The sequence below is a fragment of the Monodelphis domestica genome, chromosome X (assembly GCF_027887165.1).
Source record: "Monodelphis domestica isolate mMonDom1 chromosome X, mMonDom1.pri, whole genome shotgun sequence".
In the NCBI taxonomy this organism is placed as follows: domain Eukaryota; kingdom Metazoa; phylum Chordata; class Mammalia; order Didelphimorphia; family Didelphidae; genus Monodelphis; species Monodelphis domestica.
Genome location: NC_077235.1, coordinates 36,549,852 through 36,570,048, shown reverse-complemented (window position 1 = coordinate 36,570,048; position 20,197 = coordinate 36,549,852). Strand labels below are relative to the sequence as shown.

The following is a 20,197-nucleotide window of genomic DNA, read 5'->3' as shown; positions in this document are numbered from 1 at the left end:
GTGTGTTATATAGCTTCCCAAGAGCAAAGCACCATGAAAGTTCCTTCTTACCAGAATAACATGTGAAGGATTGTCTGAGCCCTTTGGGGAGAAAAATGGGATCTCGTAATAAATCTTCAGGCCATTGGTTACTGGTTCGTAATAACTTACAGGGTCAATAATCATTAGGTTGGTAAAGGGAATCGAATTTCTTACCTTTTGGCCACTTAGCCAGGCTGACCTTGGACAGCAGGCACAGCCTGTCAGTAAGCCTGTAAGCAAAGCCTTTGCCACCTTGGCATAGAATCTATCAGAGCTCGGATCCTGCTAGTAGAATATATGAGAACCCAGGGCCACATCCGCCCTCCTCAGCAGCATTGAAGGGAGATGGTATTTGTATAACCTATGATCTCCTCTTCTCCCATAGAACTGGAAGGGACATTAGATGAGAACATCTCGTCTAACCTCCTCATTTTACAAATAAGGAAACTGAAGCCCAAGGAGGGGAAGTGATTTGGCCAGGGCCACAAGGGGGTAGGTGGAAAGAGTCTAGATTTGAACCCAGGTCTTGTGACTCCTAATCCACTGCTCTTCTAGTTGTACTTCACTGGAACTCACGCTGCTTTGCTCTTAGATGTTAGTGTATTTCTTCTTTCATTCTTCCTCTTGTACTTTACATATATTTCAACAAAACAGGGAATATTAAATTTCCAGATTAATACAATGGACGCTTTCCCCCTTATTTTTCTTTCATTCATTATTCTGTCATTTGTTTATGTTTATCTGTCTATTTGTCCACTGTATTATGAACAACTCTGGGGGGCTCCAGCATTCAGTGCTTTTACACTGACAAACCCAGATGAGTGATAAAATTGTGCCTCGAAGTGTGTGATACATACTGAAAATACCCTGGATGTCCATTATTCAGTTTGGCATTTACATGATAACACAGAAACCCACCCAGAAAATGAAAAACAAATTCCGTAGAATGCCTATAGAACAAAACGCGGGATAATGTCGAGTTTCTGGGATTGATTCAGGAGCAGTCCAAAGGGGAAAGGATGGCCTCTTGGTAGAACTAAGTATCCCAGTGCATTTACATTTAGTTCCTATGTCTGTGCTGGTAGCCATAGTTGAATGCTGCCGTATAGCTATATGGGAGACATATGCTGGGATCTCTTTGGAATGACACGCCATAAATTATGGTGGTTAAGTTAATGAGGTTCTGTCTCATTCCTTAAGAGGCAAGGATCTGACTTTTACCTGTTTGCTATTGAATACAAGTCAGATTGGAAATGACCCGAAGACTGTTCTCATGATAAGAAAGCCAAATGGCCTGTGTCCTCTGTTCCTCCACCCCACCCCTAACTCATACATACATACATGCATACACACAAACACGCTCACGCACCCTCGGGAGGATGTGACTAAGGAAGAAATGTATTCTTTTCAGTCTCCATCCATTTCACACCCTTGTTATCAACGGTGACCACTTGGACTCAGTGATCTCATTCATGGGCATAACGTATTTTTCCCAGCCAAAGCAGGCTAGATGTGGTCTTGTGTTTTGTTCTTATTTCCTGAAGTGATTGAGTGGGGACAGAGGGAGGGGTGCCGGAGGCCAGAGCACACCAGTGCTGCCATGTCTTTGATGCTTCAGTCTTCATAAAGATTCCACAGGATTTTAGGGAAGAATGCTTTTTCTCGTTCCATCTTTCAGGAGGCCTTCTGAGACTTGGTTTCCCCAAGCTCTCTTCTCCTTCCACCACCAAAGACTGAGCAAAATATCCGTTAAAGGTCCAAAATAACTTCCATCACTTAGGGCAGCTAGACCAGAAAAAGAAATTGCCTCATTGTCTTCAAGAGGATTTCTGAAAACAGAAGGATTTCCTGGTTTCATTGACGGACAGAGTTTGCAGGGTAGGGAGGTAGTAGAATAAACTAGGAAATTAGAATCAGAGTTTCATAGAACCACAGCTCTAGAAGGGATCTTAGAGATCCTAGAGAAGTCCAACCTCCTAATTTTTCAGAAGAAGAAACTGAGGCCCAGAGAAGGAAAGGGCAAGTTACTAGCTGAGTCACTGCCAGACTGCTCACATTTGCAAACTTGCCAAGAATAGGAAGAGCATCGCTGGATTCATTTTGGTAATCTCTCTCTCTCTCTCTCTCCCCCTCTCTCCCTCTCTCCCTCTCTCCCTCTCTCTCCCTCTCCCTCTCTCACTCTCTCTGTCTCTCTCTGTCTCTCTCTCCACACCCCCCTTCTTTCTCTCTCTCTCTGTCTCTCACATAAACACACAGAGTAGTTTGTCCTCTCGATCTTGTTCTAGAAGGTTGGTTTGTTGTTGTTGTTTTGGTACCCCTCACAATAAACAGAAACATCTATGCTGTCACCTTGTACATATTGTGATTGCATAAAATAAGGGCTCCCACTCCACCCACCCCCCAGTGCTATCTTCTCCCTCTTTCAGAAAAAATCTGTTTTGTAGGTGCAGTGTTCCAGATAAGACCTGCCTGAAAGGTAATGGGCTAAAACTTCTAAATGGAGGCCTAGATTTTCATGGTCAGTGGAATGGCCTGCTAAGAATTGCCATCAAACCCCTAGAGCCTGCAAGGCTGAGTCAGAGGACCTGGCTTCAAATTCTGCCTCTCCTCTTTACAACTGGTGGTGTGATCTTCTCTTTGGACCTCAGTTTCCCCATCTACTGAGCCCTGTGGTCCCTACTGGCTCTAAGTCTGTGATCTTTGGGTTTGATGACACAACACATACAGGGCCAGGTACACATGGATTGTACCATGCAGAGGCACAGTTTAGCACAAGCAAATTAAGGTGAGCATCTCTCCCAGGCCTCTGAGAGACCTTTCTTTCCGAATTACAAGAAGCCAAAGTGTTTCTTTACCAGTAGGAATCCGCTACTGTGTGCCCTTTTGTCCTGTTGCGTTTAGGACCTCGTAGAGCTCATTTGTTTCTCTGCCTTATTCTGCTGCAGCAGATATTTTTCTTCTTTCTTGCTTAAAGGTCAGCTTCCATCCATTTCAACTTCTCTCTAGTATACCTCTCTGGCCGACTTCTGTCCCGCTCTGGTCAAGCCGTGTTTCTCTCCATTTTAAGAGGTATGCCGAGGGCGCCCAGAGGCACGCTTCCTGGATGACAGGGCGTAGAAATCTTGTTCCAGTAAATGTTTGAAGGACTTACGGATGGCTGGTTTAGAAGGAAGGTAGTAATTGCTGTCTTAGGATCTAAAGATAGCCGTATAGTCGAGCTTGAAGAGACCCTAAGGGCCATTGAGTCTAACTCCTTTGTTTTACAGATGAGGAAATTGAGCACACTGAGTTCAAGGGTCTTATCCAGGACCATGCAACTAAGAAGTATCTGATTCCAAGTCTAGTACTCTTAATTACTATTCGAGGCTCCCTTGTCATCTATTGAAAAGGCTGTCCAATGAGCTATGGAGCTGAGAGTTGAAATGACTTGTCCAATGTCACCCAGCCCCAGTACTAGAGCCACAGTCTCCTGACTGCTTTTTATTTCATCATGCTGACCCTGAAACCATTCTCTGGACTATTAAATGAGCCCATCTTCCAGGAAAGACCTTTGTTCCTGGAATATTTTTCTTCTTTATTCTTCTCCTTTGTGTTATATAAAACTCTAGGCCTTAGCAACAATGACATGAAAAATTCTGGTACAAAAATAGGTTTGCCTGGACCCTGGAGAAATATTTACACTTGCATGTATACGAAGCAACTAAGATCATTTATTTGGGTGTTTGTTCCAACTGAAAAGTGGAAGAACCAGGTTCTTTTAATATTTAAAAAAATGAAAGAGGGGGCACCTGGGTGGCTCATTGGATTGAGAGTCATGCCTAGAGACGGGATGTCCTGGGTTCAAATCTTGCCTCAGACACTTCCCAGCTGTGTGACCCTGGGCAAGTCACTTGACCCCCATTGCCTAGCCCTTACCACTCTTCTGCCTTGGAACCAATACACAGTATTGATTCCAAGACAGAAGGTGAGGGTTAAAAATTTTTTTTAAATGAAAGAGTAAAAAATAAAGTGATTACGATGTGCCAAGCACCAGAGGAACAAAGATAAAGGCAAAGCTGGCCTTTACCCTCAGGAAGCTCCCATTCTACTGGGGAAAACAGCACATATAGGAGAGAGAGGGATGGATGGCCAGGGAGGGAGATTTGGGATTGGAAAGTCATAGGCTTGCTAAGGGAGTAGATTGACCCATCCTGTTTAGCACTCTCAGCTTGATTTGATTGTGAAAATATTTGATAATGAAGAAAATCTTTTATTAAAAAGACTCCCTCTGTAGTTGGGGAGATGGACAGATTTTGCTGCAGTTTCTTTTGGGAAATTGCTACCACTTCTCAATCTAGCACCTAAATCCCATACCTCACCCCTGACACCTAAGCGGCTAGAATGTTGGACTTAGAATCAGGAAAACCAGAGTTCAAATCCCACCTCAGATATCTATTAGTCATAGGTGCCCAGCCATGGCTCTCCTGCTAATGCAGTTTATTTAGTGTCCAAATTCCAGGAAGCTAATAAATGTACATAGAAGTCAAGTGACTTGCTTACGGTCTCATAGTGAGTAAGGGTCAGAGGTACGATTCAAATCTGTGTTCCTGACTCCAAGCTAAGTATTTGATTCACTGTTTCATTCTGCCTCTCTTAGCGAAGTATTAGCCCCATAGAATCTTGAGTGGGGTGAGGGGCTGGTATGTTTTGAGATCCCATTAGAAATTCTTAGAGCTAGAACCAGAAAAGAGGTTGCTTATGCCCTCTAGGACTGCCAGTGGTTGTTGACACTCAAGGGCTAGTATGGAGCAGTATGGCGCATATATGGGGGAAGGTAGCCCCTGGGAATGGATTGCTATTGGCAACATACTCCTTGGTGGTGAGAGGGTGGGGATGAGTGAGTTGGACACGTTATTGGCCGTGTGGCATGGTCACACTGGCAGAGGATAGGGATACACAGGAAAAGTGGGCTGAAAGTTCCACCTACACCAAGCCCATGTCAGAACCCCAGACTCCCTAGCCTATAAAGCTCCAACTCTATTGAGAACTAATGTCGTACAAAGGGTCCTGCTAAAATTATTAAGAGCACGTTTTCTTCCTTTGACATTCACGGGCCTCTAACCTAGTGAGCCAGTCTTCATTAACACTCGCTCCCCAGATACACACTCGAGGCTCCTTCCTTCCAAACTTGTTCACCAAAATCTTTTGTTGTTGTTACTGTTCAGTTGTGTCCACATATTTGTGACCACATGGACCAGACTGTCCATGGGGTTTTCTTGGCAAAGATACTGGCATGGTTTACCGTTTCCTTCACTAGTAGATTAAGGCAAAAAAAAACCAGGTTAAGTGACTTGTCCAGGGCCACACAGCTAGTAAGTCTCTGAGGCTGGATTTTGAGCTCAAATCTTTTGATTACAGGCCTGGCACTCTATCCACTGTACCATCTACCTACCTTTAAAAACCTACTTGTACCCCTTTGCTCATGTAGCTCTTTACACCAGACACAATCCTCCCTAAGAAACATACCCATCACACCCCTCCACTGGTGTACATCCTCTGTCTTTTTTTTTAAACCCTTACCTTCTGCCTTAGAACCAATGTGGTTCTAAGGCAGAACAGTGGTAAGGGCTAGGCAATGGGGGTCAAGTGACTTGTCCAGGGTCATACTACTGGGAAGTGTCTCAGGCCAAGATTTGAACCCAGGACCTCCCATCTCTAGGCCTGGATCTCTGTCCATTGAACCACCCAGATGCCCCCACTTTTTTTAAAGCCTCATTCAGATGCCTCCTCTGTCTACTGAAGTGCACATTCACTGGCTCTCCCTTTCCTAAGCCATCATTACCCTTGATCCATGCTGTTCTTCTGACACTGATTACATTCTCCCTTGCTCTCTGGTTATTTACAAACTTGTTTTATCCTTCCCACTGGATTAGAAAGTTAAGGAAAGCACTAAACTCATCTCCTGTTCCTCTTTGTAACCCCACTGCTAATGTCTTCCTCTAGGATTTCCTTCCATTTCTATATAGCTTTGCTTGTGCCGTTATTTGCATATTGTCTTCCCAATTCAAATGTGAGCCATATGTTACCTTTTCCACCCCCTCTGGCCCCTGGAACAGTGCCCAGCATATAGTAAGCATATAACTAATGCTTATTTACTGACCACTTGAAGGCCTGACCCATAGTCTCTCACATATAGGCAGTGCTCCATAAGTATTGTCAATTGAAGTTCTAACTGTTCATTGCAAAATGAATAATGAAGTCTCTTAATGAAGCATTTGAATTTTTAATATTGGAATCTTCTAGATAAAATGAACAACACATTCCTTGTTCGTCATAGCATGCAAAAACACATTCTATGTTTGTAGTGATAAGTTTGTCACTGTTAAAGAAATGGCAAGACACAATTTTTTCCCCTTCTCTTGGGTCTTCTATGTATCCATTATCATCTTGAAGGGAATTTATAAATCCTGGAAATTTAGTTTATCTGAAACCAACTTCAACAGTTGTCCTTCCTTCCGATCATATTTTATGCCCGCCTTATCTTTTGAGACCTCAGTAAATATGCCATGTTCTTACAAGACAGAAAGTGGTAATGATAGGTAGATGCTTTATTAGCAGGCTTTCTAGATGATTCCTTTTCTTGGATATTTTCCTAATTTTAAGGGAATCATTAATATCTTTTTTTCAAATCGCCAATTTTAAAGTTTCCTTTTTGAGGGAGGCAGAATACTACCATAGCAAAAATCCTGGCCTGGCACATGCCTGGTCTAGGTTGTCCTTCAACATGGGAAGCATTCGTGATTTCAACCCTGTGGGGAATTGTGGGGAAGTACAAGACCTTCCTAGCTGGAGGCAGCCCACAGCCCTCTTGAGACTTGAGTGCTCTGGAGCTGTCCAAGTAGACTCAGCTGATCCAAATGGTGGGCCCCCTTCATAAGTTATAAAATCATCTTTGGCTTGTTACTAAGTGGGACAGGCCTAAAAGAATTGCCTTTTGGGATATCTTAACTAGTATCCCAGTAATAATATGGCCTTTTCTTAAGGCTAGTGTGGTGGTGTTTGCAATGGTATGTCTGTCCTGTTGCCACAACCAAGGATTATGGAAAGAGATCACAAAGGATTGTTTTCCAATAGTGGGCAACACTGGAATCCAAGATGCTCCCAAAGCAACAAAGGCATCTATTCAATAAACAATTTGGAACGTGTCATTTTATCAGCAAAGTTGGAAAAACTCATATTTTTCTAAGATGCTTTCCTTGCCTTTGAAAGAGAAATTTCTTCTCTGTGCCATAGGATCACATCTTTAGATTACATTGTACAGGAAGGCACCTGTCATATATCCAGGTGTTAATGACTACTAGTCTCGTGACCGGATCTTTTTGTGTCCAACAACAAAGGTCACCACAAGATAAATTACTTAGAGACTAGCTCCCTAAATGATTTCTCTTTATGAAAGGTTCCAGAAGGCTTTGAACAGGTTGCTCTGTTTAGCCTGTGGTTCTTTGTCTTTCATTTAGGATGACTATGAGACGTTGGTACTTTTAGCTGCTGGTCAGTCTCCAGCATGAGCCCAGTACATTTCTTTGATGTCGTATTAGCCCAAAATTGCAGAATCCAGTCCAAAATACATGAAAAAGGATCTGTACACAGCAAGCATGGACTGTCTCTGGAGATGAGAAAATATTTTTTGTCAAAGAAAATTCTTAATAGATCAAGGAATCCTGCAGCCTTCACTGATATTCTCAGTTTTCAGGAGAAAGGCGGAAGGCCTCCAACATATTGAGGAAAAGTGGGACAGACTGGATAGGTAAACATATATGGGACACAATCTGCATTGTTGGCAGAAATGCCCACATTGATGAGAACTGAAATCCATATGATCCATTCATCCCAGATCCATGGTTTTAGAGGGAAATCGTGTGCAAGTAAGTGGTGTCTGTCTTTAGACAAGATGCCATAGAGACAAGCAGCTTATATACTCTTGAATCCATTCATTCTTATGTTCTGTTGATTAGATTACTAAATATTGGTTGATTGTTGGTTGAATGATTAAAAGATGGACTCCATGACAATTATGCATTTTAGAAAGGGAGTTTAAAGTTGCTAATGGAGGTTTGTTTTTTTGTTTCTTGCAGAATGCTTGAAGACGACCTGAAAATTAGCAGTGATGAGGATGAAATTGAGCAGGTAAGTGTACTGGATATCAGTCACATTGTTTGCATTTGAAAACAAGCCACATATATCTGTATATCTGAAGTCTGTAGCAAAGAGAGAGTGAAGGACAAAAGTGGAGGCAGTTGCCCCAGGGGTAGGGGGCAAAGTGGGGAGGAGGAGTACTGGAGTGGTTCAAGAGAGAAGAGAAGAGGAATCATAGATCAACCAAGTCACTTCACAGAGGAGGGAAGGTGAATACCAGAAAATCTGAGTGACTTCATCCTGTTCTCAAAAATAACCAAGTGGCACAGCCAGGATTTGAACTCAGGCCTTCTTGTTCCCAAACTAGTACTCTGTCTATTGTACTATACTGCCAACCAGTTACTGTCAACTTGCTTAACACATTCTCTTTTCTAAATACTTTTTTAATGTTATAGCTTGATGCATCAAGGATCCTGAGAGTATGTTTCAAGTCCATGTACAGTAGATAAATCCAGGATCTAAATGTGAAAGCTTCCAATTTGGCATTTTGGTCCCATACCTTTTACGTTGTTGCCACTTCCCCCCATCAAAAACAATATTAAACATGCCAAGCAGGCATACAGGTCATCTGCATAAACATCAACTAAGCAATTAGGATGCGTTTAAATTCCAAGTCGAATTCCCTCAAATATCTAAACGGATCATGAGGCTGGCATGGGAACATTATCATATCCAAATTAAAGATACCAAATGTTCAGCTTTGGAGCTTGGGGTTGTAAACGAAACTGAGTAAGATTCCCCTCTAAAGGAAATGTGATCTTTTCCTGCCTTTCGCTGTTTATATCTACAAAGTCACCTATGCATATTATTACTTGTCAAGGAAAGTTCACCCTGAAAACATGTGCAGGTTTGGGGATCTCTTCATATTCTCTGTTCTACATCTCACTTTTTTCTTTTACCATTCTTTGGACCAAGTTTTTTCTCAAAAAAAAAAAAAAGAAGAAGAAGATATTTTAGCATCAGTCCTGAGCCCTGAGCTGAAAGAGCTGTTTAATAATAAAAGATACAGAGATATTTCATCATCGAAAGCTATAGGGTCCCTTAGAGAACTGTATCCTTCCTGGGTGAGCCAGAGGGCTGCCCAAAACATACCAACTGCTGTTCTCCACTTCCAAACCAAACCATTTTACCCCAACCTCAAAGCCCTCGTTTTGCCATGCCTAGTGATGAAGTGGAAAGAACATCTCTGGATGCACAGATAGCTTTTTAGTCTATTCGGTCCCAGATGACAGAAGGTAATTTGAGGCTTGTATTAAGAACCTGCTAGGAATTGACTTCAGTCCACTAATGGCTGCATTCTGATGAATTTTGAACCAGTGATGAGAGACTAGCCAATATAGGCTCTATAGCAACCCCCTAGGAAATTATATTAATCACGTTTCCAAAGAATAACTCTTTCCAAGTGCTCTTTTAATTTCAGTTCAATTCAGCAGTCATTGATTGGTACCCACTGAGCAAGAGGCATACAATTGTTGTGCTGGGCATCGGGGATAAAAGTTGAATTCCAATAGCAACATTCCCCTTGCGTGTCAGATCCCTACTATGCGCTATTCTCTGGGGAAACACAGAGAAAAATAAATTGGTCCTGCCCTCAAGGCGCTGACAGGTTGCTGAGGGAAATAAAATGTAAAATAAAAACAAGGTGATTTCATGGTAGGGAAGAAAAGCTAATAAATGGGGGAGTCAGGAAAGACATCCTGAAGGAGGTGGCCTTGAAGGAAACTAGGCATGCCAAAAGGCTATATTTATAGTGAGATGAGAACGGCTTCCAGGGATTGGGGGGTAGGGGAAGAAAGGGGAAGGGCAGGGCAAGCAGGAGATGAAGACTGCAAAAGCACTGATTCCAAAGAGATGGAATGTTGAGTATAAGAAATAGCAAATAAACCAGTTTGGCTAACCCGTAATGTTGCCGAGAGAGAGTAATGTGCAATCAAGACAGATTGTGAAGGTCTTTAAATACAAACAGAAGAGTTTGTACTTTATCCTCAAGTCAATTGGGAACCATTGAAGATTCATGGGGTGAGATTAGATGGTAGTCATGCGAGTAAAGAGAACGGGACGGATGCAGGAGAATTTGCAGATGCTGTGGAATCAGCAAAGCTTGGCAACTGATAGGAAATGTGGCATGAGAGACAGTGAATTGGGGATTGTGTGATGATAATAGATAAGTGCAGTCAGGTGGAGGATCACTGGGTTTGTAGACAGGATACTTGGGGTCAAGTCCCCCTAAGTGTATGACTTTGGCCAAGTCAACCCCCCTCTCTGGCCTCTAGTTTCTACCTTTCTAAAATTAGGGTTTTGGACTAGATGAGCCCTCTGATGCCTCTTCCATTTCCAATTCCTAAGCATTATTTTGATGGGGCCCTTCACCTTTCAGCCCATTATTGATATCATTAGATTTGCAATTCATCACCCCTCATTTTTCATGCCTCCTTAATAGTCATTTTCAAGACAATATAAGTTGACTACCATGCTTTGAGTTGCATGTGTGAGCCACGAGCTAGGCTGGGTTGTCTAATGGTCATAGATGAAGTAGCACAACAAACAGTGTTAGATGTGATGCCAGAAAACTTGACTCTACTATTTGTACCTGTGTGACTTTAGGCAAGTCCTTTCTCTTGTCTGGTCCTTGGTTTCCTTTTCAGTTAAAGAAGAGGGTTGGATTACATGATCTCTGGGGCTCCTTTCTGCTTCAAATCTATGACCATAAATGATTTGCTGGCTTCTTTGCCCTTCATGGTAGTCGAGTCAAGTCAACAAACAAAATTTGTAAGTGTGTTACTATGTTAGATGCTGTGCTAAGTTCCAGGGATACAAAGAAAGACAGAAGTGGGAGAGAACACTTTAACAACTATTTACATATGATATATGTGGAGGGTTAATCTGAGGAAAGGTGCCAGCATTTACAGGTAGGGCTATGAAGGGCCCCTTTCAGAAGGGAAAATGTGAGCTGAGACCAGAAGGGAGGTAGAAAACAGAGAAAAAGATGGCTATTCCAGGCTTGGGGGACATATGGTAAAAACGTCAAGGAAGTGGGAGATGGAGTGTTGGGGGCAAGGAGCAGCAAAGAGGCCAGTGTGCATGAGTCATAGAGTAGAGTAGAATGGAAAAGCACAAGAAGACTCATAAAGTAGGAAGGGACCAAGTTATAAAGGGCCTTGAATGCCAAAGGGAAGATCTTATATTTGATCCTGAAGGTGAGAGGGAACCACTGGAGTTTATTGAGTAAGACATAGTTGGACTTGCATTTAGAAGATGACTTGGAGAGCTGAGTTGGAAGAGATAAGATGGGATGATCAACCAAAAGGCTATTGCACTGAGACAGACAGAAGACAATGAGGGCCTGTGCCAGGATGGGCCAGCATCAGAGGAGAGGAAAGCCGAGGGTGAATGTAGAACCAATAGGCTTTGATCCCAGACTACTTGTGAGAAATGAGCGAGAGTGAGGAGTCAGTGATGACACAGAGATTGGGAGCCTGAGTGCCCAGGAGGACAGTGGTTCCTTGACAGTAACAAAGAAGTTATGAAGAGAGAAGCATTTGGGGAGAGAGACAGCAAGGTCAGTTTGGGCCCTGCATGTTGCATTTTGAGATGTCTGGGGCAGATGCCGCTGACCCCTTTCCTGTTGGCGGTTTTGTTGGCTTTTCATTTTCTGTCTGCTTTTGAGTTCTATGGGATTAAAGGAACCTTGAAAATGAGGGGTTAAACCTGGAATCAATTTTCCTTTCCAGCTGAGGAGCAGTTATTGATGCTCTGCTTGCAGTTCAATAAAAGATCTAAAGAGATAGACCTGTTGCTTCTCTTTCAATAGAAGAAGCTTAATCAGTCACAAATGTTGAGTTTTTTCTTTACAAAGAAATTGTATTGACAGGTTTATTAAAATGGCTGTCTCTAAAGTTTTAAGCTATCCACAGCTTGACCTATTCCAAAAGCCTTGCAAACACATGGGGGCCAGGCCCTAGAGCCCTCTGTGGCAGAGACTCAGCACCAGGTAAACATATGCTGGGTATCTCCCTGAAGGAGCTCATTAGGTTCCATTTATGCAGGACAAAGGAGTAAGCTGTTACCATGCACTAATGTGGAGGCACCATAATGCAATCTTCCTAAGTCATCGCTAACTCCCTGCGGAGTACTCTCCAGACCTGTAGACTTGGAGACAGCCACTAGGGCCTCAGAAGTGGTAGGCTCTGTCCAAAATGCCTTTTCGGGACTTCTTGAGTATTAACAGGACTTTGTTAACTGGAACCCTCCATAACGGTATCATAGCCCAAACTCATTGCCAAACACCTTGGGTAGAGTCTTTCAGCATAGATGGTTTCTCTGTCATTGGCACACATTGAAATCCCAGGCAGAATGGCGGCATTTGGAGACTGGCTGAAGGAAGCTCTCATGTTCTCATTTTGAAATTCCCCAGCAATATCATAGGTGTTTCCAAAATGTGGAATGTGGCAAGCTGTGTTTCACCAGTGACCAGGATCAGCAGAAGTGGATGCTTTCTGGGCCTCACAAGCTGTGCTGCACAGCTCAAATGAGCTTTGGAGCACAAAGCATCCTAATAAGATGTGCTTAGAGATGGAATTTGAAGCGAGTGTTGTATTTTCTTTAGCCTTTTGCCTGAGGGAGAACTTCTTCCCCTTTGAGATGGTCCCTAATCAAAGGGCTTTGGAAGCTGGGCAGCTTTGCTATTGGTGTTGTTAACATGAGTAGCACTTTAGACAGGGAAATGGCATAAAATATTTGTCTTTTCTCTTCTCCCCTTTACTTCCTGATTTTCTCTTACATGCGATGATTCACACATACAAACCAGTTGGATTTTAATCCAGGGTTTTGATCCGGATTTTCTATTTAATCCTAGTCTCCTTTTGAGACCTAGTTTAACATCAGATACTTGTAAGTAAAACGAATTACTGAGGAAGAACTATAACAGAATTGTGACAGCCTTGGGTGATTCTTCCAACTGGGCCTTGCACACAAAGCTTTCATAGAATTTAGTCAGGGAAAATGAAAAGTATTTTCTCAATAACACCAAAAAACGGCATTTTCTCGTATTTAGTTGGTGAATGAAAGAAGGGAGGTAGGGATGAGAGAGAATATATACCAAATACATGAGGAACTCTCAAAGGAGGCCAGGTCTGGTTGGCACACAGTCATAGAAGCCTCTGAATAACCATAAGTTGGCCTGAGGGCCCTGGGAAGAGGAAGGGCATCAAAAAGAGGTAGAAGTAAATGAAAGAGCAGGAGAGACAACCATCTACTTTGAACAGTCTTGTGAGATCATTTCCAAACTACAGATCCTGATAAAAATCAGATGAAACTCTAATGATCCTAAAGTAAGTCGTGTTTCGGTTAACTTTAGCATGTGTGAGAAGACCAACTTCTTAATAACTTTACCTGAAGTCTAGGAAAAATGGTAAAGATGCATGCCCATTTATTTACCCATCCTCCCAGCAACTAGTTTGGAAATAAATCTACTATGACTGAATGCATTCCGTCAACATATCCTCTTTCCAGCCACAACCAAACCTATTTTGTAGCCCCAGTTATCAAAACGTATCCTTACCAAACAAGTTGTTCCCTCCCCAAGGTTTCTCTCAATGGCCATTGACTTTGTTATCAGTCCAACAGTTCTTCTGTAATAGCATCAATAGTGTCATAGTGAGTGAGATCAGCTTGTTAAAACTACAGACAAATCAGATGGATTAGGATGAAACTCATTGCCAAATACCTTGGGTAGTCTCGGAACATAGGTGGCTTCTCTTCCATTGGCGCCCAATGAAATCTGAGGCAGAATGGGGATGGTGGAAGACTGGCTCAAGAAAACTCTTATATTGTAATTTTGAAATTATCCGGCAATTAGATAATAAGAGAGGAAATTTTAATGTATTCATTAATGACAGGAAAGTGAATAGGATAACATATAAGGTTAATAGAATAACATTGGCCTTTATATTCCCCAGATTATATATGCCATTCTGCTTTATTAACAGAGACTGGATTAATAAGAAAATGCTTAGGGCTTGTATGATGTGATTTTTAATATGCTCCAGGCAACTATTTCACTGTTTAGAAACCTGCGTGCTGAATTTTTCCATTGTAATTAGATCTGCTATTTTTAGTCACAAATGTTTTGACTTAGGATATGCATATAATGGACTATCCATGAATACACACAGATGTATAGCCATGTGACCCAGCTCAAGGTGGCATAACTAAAAGCCATCAGTTGGCTTATGTCCACAGAAGGGAGGAATAGTTAGCCAATGAACCAATTGATTTTCAGTGTATACTTTAATTATAGCCACTACTTCTTGTTTGTTGAACTTAAAATGGTGGCTCTTTGTTGTTGTCCTCATTCTTGTAACTCCTAGAGGGGTCTGAAGTGTAGCTTCGATTCAGCCTAAAGGAACTTGGAAGGAGAGCCCAAGTAAAAGCAAATGGATGCTATTTATATATAGCAAAGAGCATTGTAGTGCAAAAAATAGCCCTTTAACCTCAAGGTTGTCCATATAGCATGTTCTAGGCTACTAGGAACTCCCTACTACTTCCCTTCCCTAGGACCACAGACAAATTCCTACCTACGTGTCCTTTGTGACTCGAAATAAATCAATGACCCATGTCCGGGGGGGGGGGGGGGGGAGAAAAAAGGATCGGTAGCCAAATTAGTTTGGGAAGCACTGTGTTATTTTAGATGGCCTCCCTTAACTATAGGCCATTAGTAGCCTTAATAAATGAGACCATGATGCTCAGTTACATTTCCAGGCTGTATTTCGTAACAAGGAGCCAAGTTCAGCCAAAATTGAAAATGGGTTCTCATCTCGGTTTAAGTAAACCTTTTTGCCTTCATAAAACAAATATAAGCATCCACAAAATAAAATTGTACAGTCTGTACCATTGGTGCCCTAAGTGAAATTTCGCCATTGGTTTAAGGAGGCTTGTAGTCTCTTTTATTTGTTGTTTGGGTTGAAGAGCTGGGGATTTAGGATTGGGGCTTTATAGCCCTAGCCTAATGTAGCCTGCCCCTTAAATGCATCCTGCCTGCTACGAAGGGCATGAGGCAACCTACAACAACCAAGACCTTGTGGCCTCTCCTTCAGAGGAGAAGCTGGAATGAATTGTGAAGCTGCCAAGGCTTTTATTTATTTTGTGTGAGCAAATTATTATTAATTTCTTGTGAGCGAAGAAGAAAATATTTTAACTCTTTAGAAAAATGGCCAGAATTGGAGCTAAGATAAGCAGATTGTGTAGGCCTTGACTCTTGTTCATGTGAACTTTGGTCTAAGGCAGAAAACTAGCCTCGTGGAATGTGCCTTGGGAGTCTTCCGCGTGGAATCAGAGGGAGGCTTGGGGTTCTCCCCTACTTGAGGGTTTCACTTCTGATTTGACTAGACAGAAACTTCTTTTTACCATTTACCGTTTTCTCTGAGCAAGGAGGGTGAGGCCCTTCTCAGCAGCTGGGAGCAAGAGATGGGGCCAGAGCCTAAGCCAAGTCAGGACCAGGAAAGAGGAGGCTAAATGAAATCCTACATTTTAAACCCACAAATCCAGAGAGTTTCCTGTTCGTCAGTGACTGGTATGCACAATTGCTAAATGACATTTCTGGTTGAGGAAAGAAATGCCTCAAGTAAATACAGAGAAGCTTTGCCTTGCTATCCTTCTATTTACTCCCCTTACGATTGATTATTAGTGTCAACAGAGAACTTGTGACTGAAGGAGGCTGCTTAATAGAAAGCAATTAAATGGGAGGTCCATTGAATCATAAGCAGAAACTCAAGGCTTAAAGAATATGGTCAGTTGACAAAAAGGGGTTTCCAAAGGAATTTCTTTCCAGCAGCAGCACAGCATAAGTACTTCAGAGTAGTGTTCATGTCAGCTCTGGACCTGCTGCTTAAAAAATTCCTCCTGATTTTTTTCTATCCAAATGCACATGAAGACAAAAGGAACAAGTGTTAAACCAAGATTGGCTGTGCATGTCTAGATGCTTTTTTTGTTTTGGATAGACAGCCTAAAGATGACGGTGAGGCCTTTCCCCTCATTGGGAAGGGGCCAGAGGCAGTAGGAAGTTGGAAGGAGTCTTAATCTACGCACACTCCCCACCCCATGGGCTCTGAGTTGCAATTTAGTGTTGCTACAACCCATAAGAATAGTCCTGGCAACATTATTCCAAGGGGGGATTGCGACATGGCTGGAGGGTGAAGTGGGATCCCTAACGTACCACCTCACAGACTGGAGACCACCATTCCATTGCCAATGACTGCATAGATGGAGAGAGGGGGACCACTTCTTCTCTTCATCTAGGCTCAAGATTAGAACATAGGATGCGAACTCCTTTTTAGGCAAGAAAGGAAGAGAACACGTTAGTTGAAATCTTTCTGTGGATTGTGGTTGTCCTACCAAATCAGCCAACGTCTAGATATAAGATTCAATCACCTAGATATCTGCATGGATGCACAGGCTGAGTTTGTCCTGTCTCATCCCCTGGCTCTGGCTTCATTGTAGACAGCCTATAAATAAATGGCAAGGTTGAATCAGTGGTGTCCCAAACGCGAAGAGAGAGTCTTTGTGCTGGCTCCTTCCTCCATGCTCAGCAAAACGATTACTTTGAATTCCTCTATTGTAGGTATGTGTCTGCCTAAGTGATTTTACCCGTTCTTATAGTTATTGATCACAGTACATCCAAGTGCATCAATGATGAAGTCATTTGTGAATGAATTAGTTTGTTTCAGGTTTTTCTCCTGAAATGGCAGATCGATTCCATTTGCCAATAGCCTGCTAGGGTTATAGCACAGTTGTGTCTCCACACCACCAGGGCAATCAAGTGAAGAGAGAACGATCGAGTTCCTTGGAACCATCTAGGTACCTAACCCTTTCTAAGGGTCTCCACTTACTCAGTGTTATATAGACAGAGCCAGTGCACGTGGATTCTTAAAAGATATCAATGAGATGGTTTGGGCAACCGCAAAGCATGATACATTTAGCTAAGAAGGTAATATAAATAGCACGATGTCCAAAAAAGAGCATGATGTCAGAGACCTATAGATAGAAAACATAAGAGAGATATATAGGACAATCAATGATAATAAAGTCCCATTTTACGTGTGACTGACAGGAGCATTATTATAGCGAGGGGAAAAAGCAATACCCAAACAGTCTGCCTTGTGAAATTAGTCCAGGGTTTCGAATATCTCCAGGCCATCCATCTCCATACTCACCTTGATAATCTTACCACACAGAAAACATAGTTATCTCCTTTGAGTCAATTTGTTATTTAGAAAAAGGAAGAAATTGTATTGAAGTTACCTTATATGAAATCTCACCGAAGGGAATAGGTGGGTCATTCGTTAAATCTGGGTATAAACACAGATTGATTCTTAAGATCCCCAACCATTCTTGAAACTTTAGAGTTCATCTAGCTGATGGATTAGGATCATCTGAGGATTATTAGGTAAGATTTGACTGCCTTAAAAATTCCTATAGTCACATATGAACTTTTCAAGTGCAGGCCTGGGTTTTTCCTTAAAAGAATTTTGTGTGTGTGCTATCGATGAAATTCACTGGATATGGGATGTTGTCCTGCTATAGCTGGTTTTGTCTGTGAAGGCTGGGCAGTTTTATGGTTAACATAGTGAAATGTGACTCAAGCCCTGTCCTCTGTTTCTCCCTGTACCCATCAGGATCATAGGATTTCAGTCAGGAAAGGATGTTAGGGATAATTGACTCTAGGCTTCTCAGTTTACAGAAGAAGAAATTGAATCTCAGAAAGGAAAAAAGAGTACCCCGTGATTTCTCAGGTAGAAGTAGCAAATCTGGCATGAGTGCACCCTGCCAGTCTAACTTTATTTCATTCTTTGACCCAGGAAATAAACTGATCAAGCAGGAAATGATCATAGCTGGATTTTATTTTAACTTTTTTTTTACAACTGGATTTCAACAATTGGACAGCCCCTCTGAGGCTATCCAAATGGAGAGTATAGTGGTATGGGATAGTACTTTTGGATTCATCCCAAGAGGCATCATTAATGGGTTCTTGTGGAGGGAAGATTCTAATCTAATACCACAGAGATCTTTTTGTGACCTTGTGTTCTTTAACAGTTTTATTGGGCTCCATTCTGGGCCCTCTTCTCTTTTTTCCTCTACACTCTCAGTTGGTGATCTCATTATCTTGGGTGGATTCAATTATCATTTGTATGCAAGTATTTCTTAGATCTGTATATCCAGCTCCAACCTTCCTTTCTTTCGAGCTTTAACCGCACATCAACAAATGTTGGAAATGGGTATTTCCAACTGGATTGCCAATGGATATCTCAAGTTTGGCATTTCAAAACAGAACTCATCCACACACCCAACACTCTCCTTTGCCCTACTTGCCTCTTTGTATTAAGGACACCACCAACCTTTCAGTCACCCTAGTTTACAACCTGGGAGCCATTCTTGAAGTTTTACCCTCCCTCACCCCACCCCACCCCAATATACAGTCATTTGCCAAATTATGTTGCTTCCATATTGACACTATCTCTTCTCTCACTTATCTCTCCTCCACACAATGGCTAAAGTAATATTCCTAAAGCAGAAATCAAATCTGACTCGGGCACTCTTCTTCCCAGTAAACTTCAGTGGCTCCTATTAACTCTATGATAAAATGTGAATTCCTCTGTTTGGAATTTTTGAATCCCTTTGAATTCCTCTCCTTTTTATATTTGAGTTTTAGAATTCATTCCCTCCTGGGTTTTGAGTAGTAGAAAGGAAGGAAACGAGCATTTATTAGACACCAACTGTGTGTTAGAATTTGAACTCTGGACTTCCTGACTTCAGACCCAACATTTTTATCTATTCACTGCAACTCCTAGCTGCTATGAGGAGGAGCTGACAGAGAAATGGTCAATGTAAAGCTGACATTGCTAGGGAGCATAAGAGGGGGATTGGATACCTACATTCCCTATTGAAGTAATGGTCACTTCGGATTCTACATCATTTTGTAAATCTAATTAGTATGTTTCATAGTCTGGTATATTATTTGATCTTAAATATAGACATGCTCAAATTAACAAGAAAAGTAAGTGATTTATAGCTTCATCCTGTTGCTTTTTCTTCTATCATACTGCCTTGATCTCAAGTTTCACTCCCATCTTGCCCTTTAAGTATACCTTTACAAAAACTGCATAAAATCAGGAGAATTGTCAAGAACATTGGCAAGAGTAGAGATCACTGTCTTTCTAGAAGAGCCATCCAACATTCTCTGAAGGGGGGGGGGTTAGAGGTTACTAAAACTCAGAAATTAGAAGTCAAAGTGACATAATGCTCTCACCTCCATTTTCTAATCTGTTTAAAGTACCGTGATGCATCTTTTTAAACTCATAGTTAACTATGTTCCCAATATTCCCCCTTTTCACTGCTCAGGAAATTACATGATAGGTGTATTGCGTTTGTTCAATTATTTGTGATCTATTATCACCCATCCTGGCACATGTATCTCCCGTGGGGAATTGTCTGCTCAACACCCATCATTTCAGGAGGCAAATCTCCTCACCTTTATATTTCACCAGAAAAGCTTTGGCCATTTAGGACCATATAAACATTGTACAAAAAGAATCCATGTGGGAAAATAATAAAATCTTTTCATTGACGTCTCATCAATCATTTAATTAATTTTTAAATTGAGACATCTTTAAAGAAATGCAAATGATTAATAGGCTATGAAAGAATGACCCAAGTAACTAATAGTAAGAGCAGAATGCAAATCCAAAAAATGCTGAGGTTTCCCCCTTATATCCAGAAAATCAGCAAAGATGGCAAAAAATGAGAATAGTAATGAAGGAGTTCATATAATAGTCACACCAATGCATTGTTAGTGGAGCTGTGAATTAGTATGACTATTCTCAAATCAATTTGGAACTGTGCTGAGAAAGTGACTTAAATGTCCCTCTTCTTTGGTCCAGAGATTCTGTTGCTAGGTTTATTCCCCAAGGAAGTTATTGACAAAAAAAGCTTCAAATACACCAAAATA

At 41.7% G+C, this 20,197-nt stretch overlaps 1 protein-coding gene across 7 annotated transcripts in view; it reads left to right on the top strand.

Moving 5' to 3' along the window:
• The window catches only part of AFF2 (ALF transcription elongation factor 2), a 528,832-nt gene that overhangs the window by 406,413 nt on the left and 102,222 nt on the right, over positions 1–20,197 (top strand). For all 7 annotated transcript variants that reach the window (XM_056809873.1, XM_007507264.3, XM_056809876.1 and 4 more), the window contains one exon: positions 8,136–8,187. In XM_056809873.1, the coding sequence (XP_056665851.1) occupies positions 8,136–8,187 (52 nt within the window). The remainder of the gene's footprint in view (positions 1–8,135; positions 8,188–20,197) is intronic.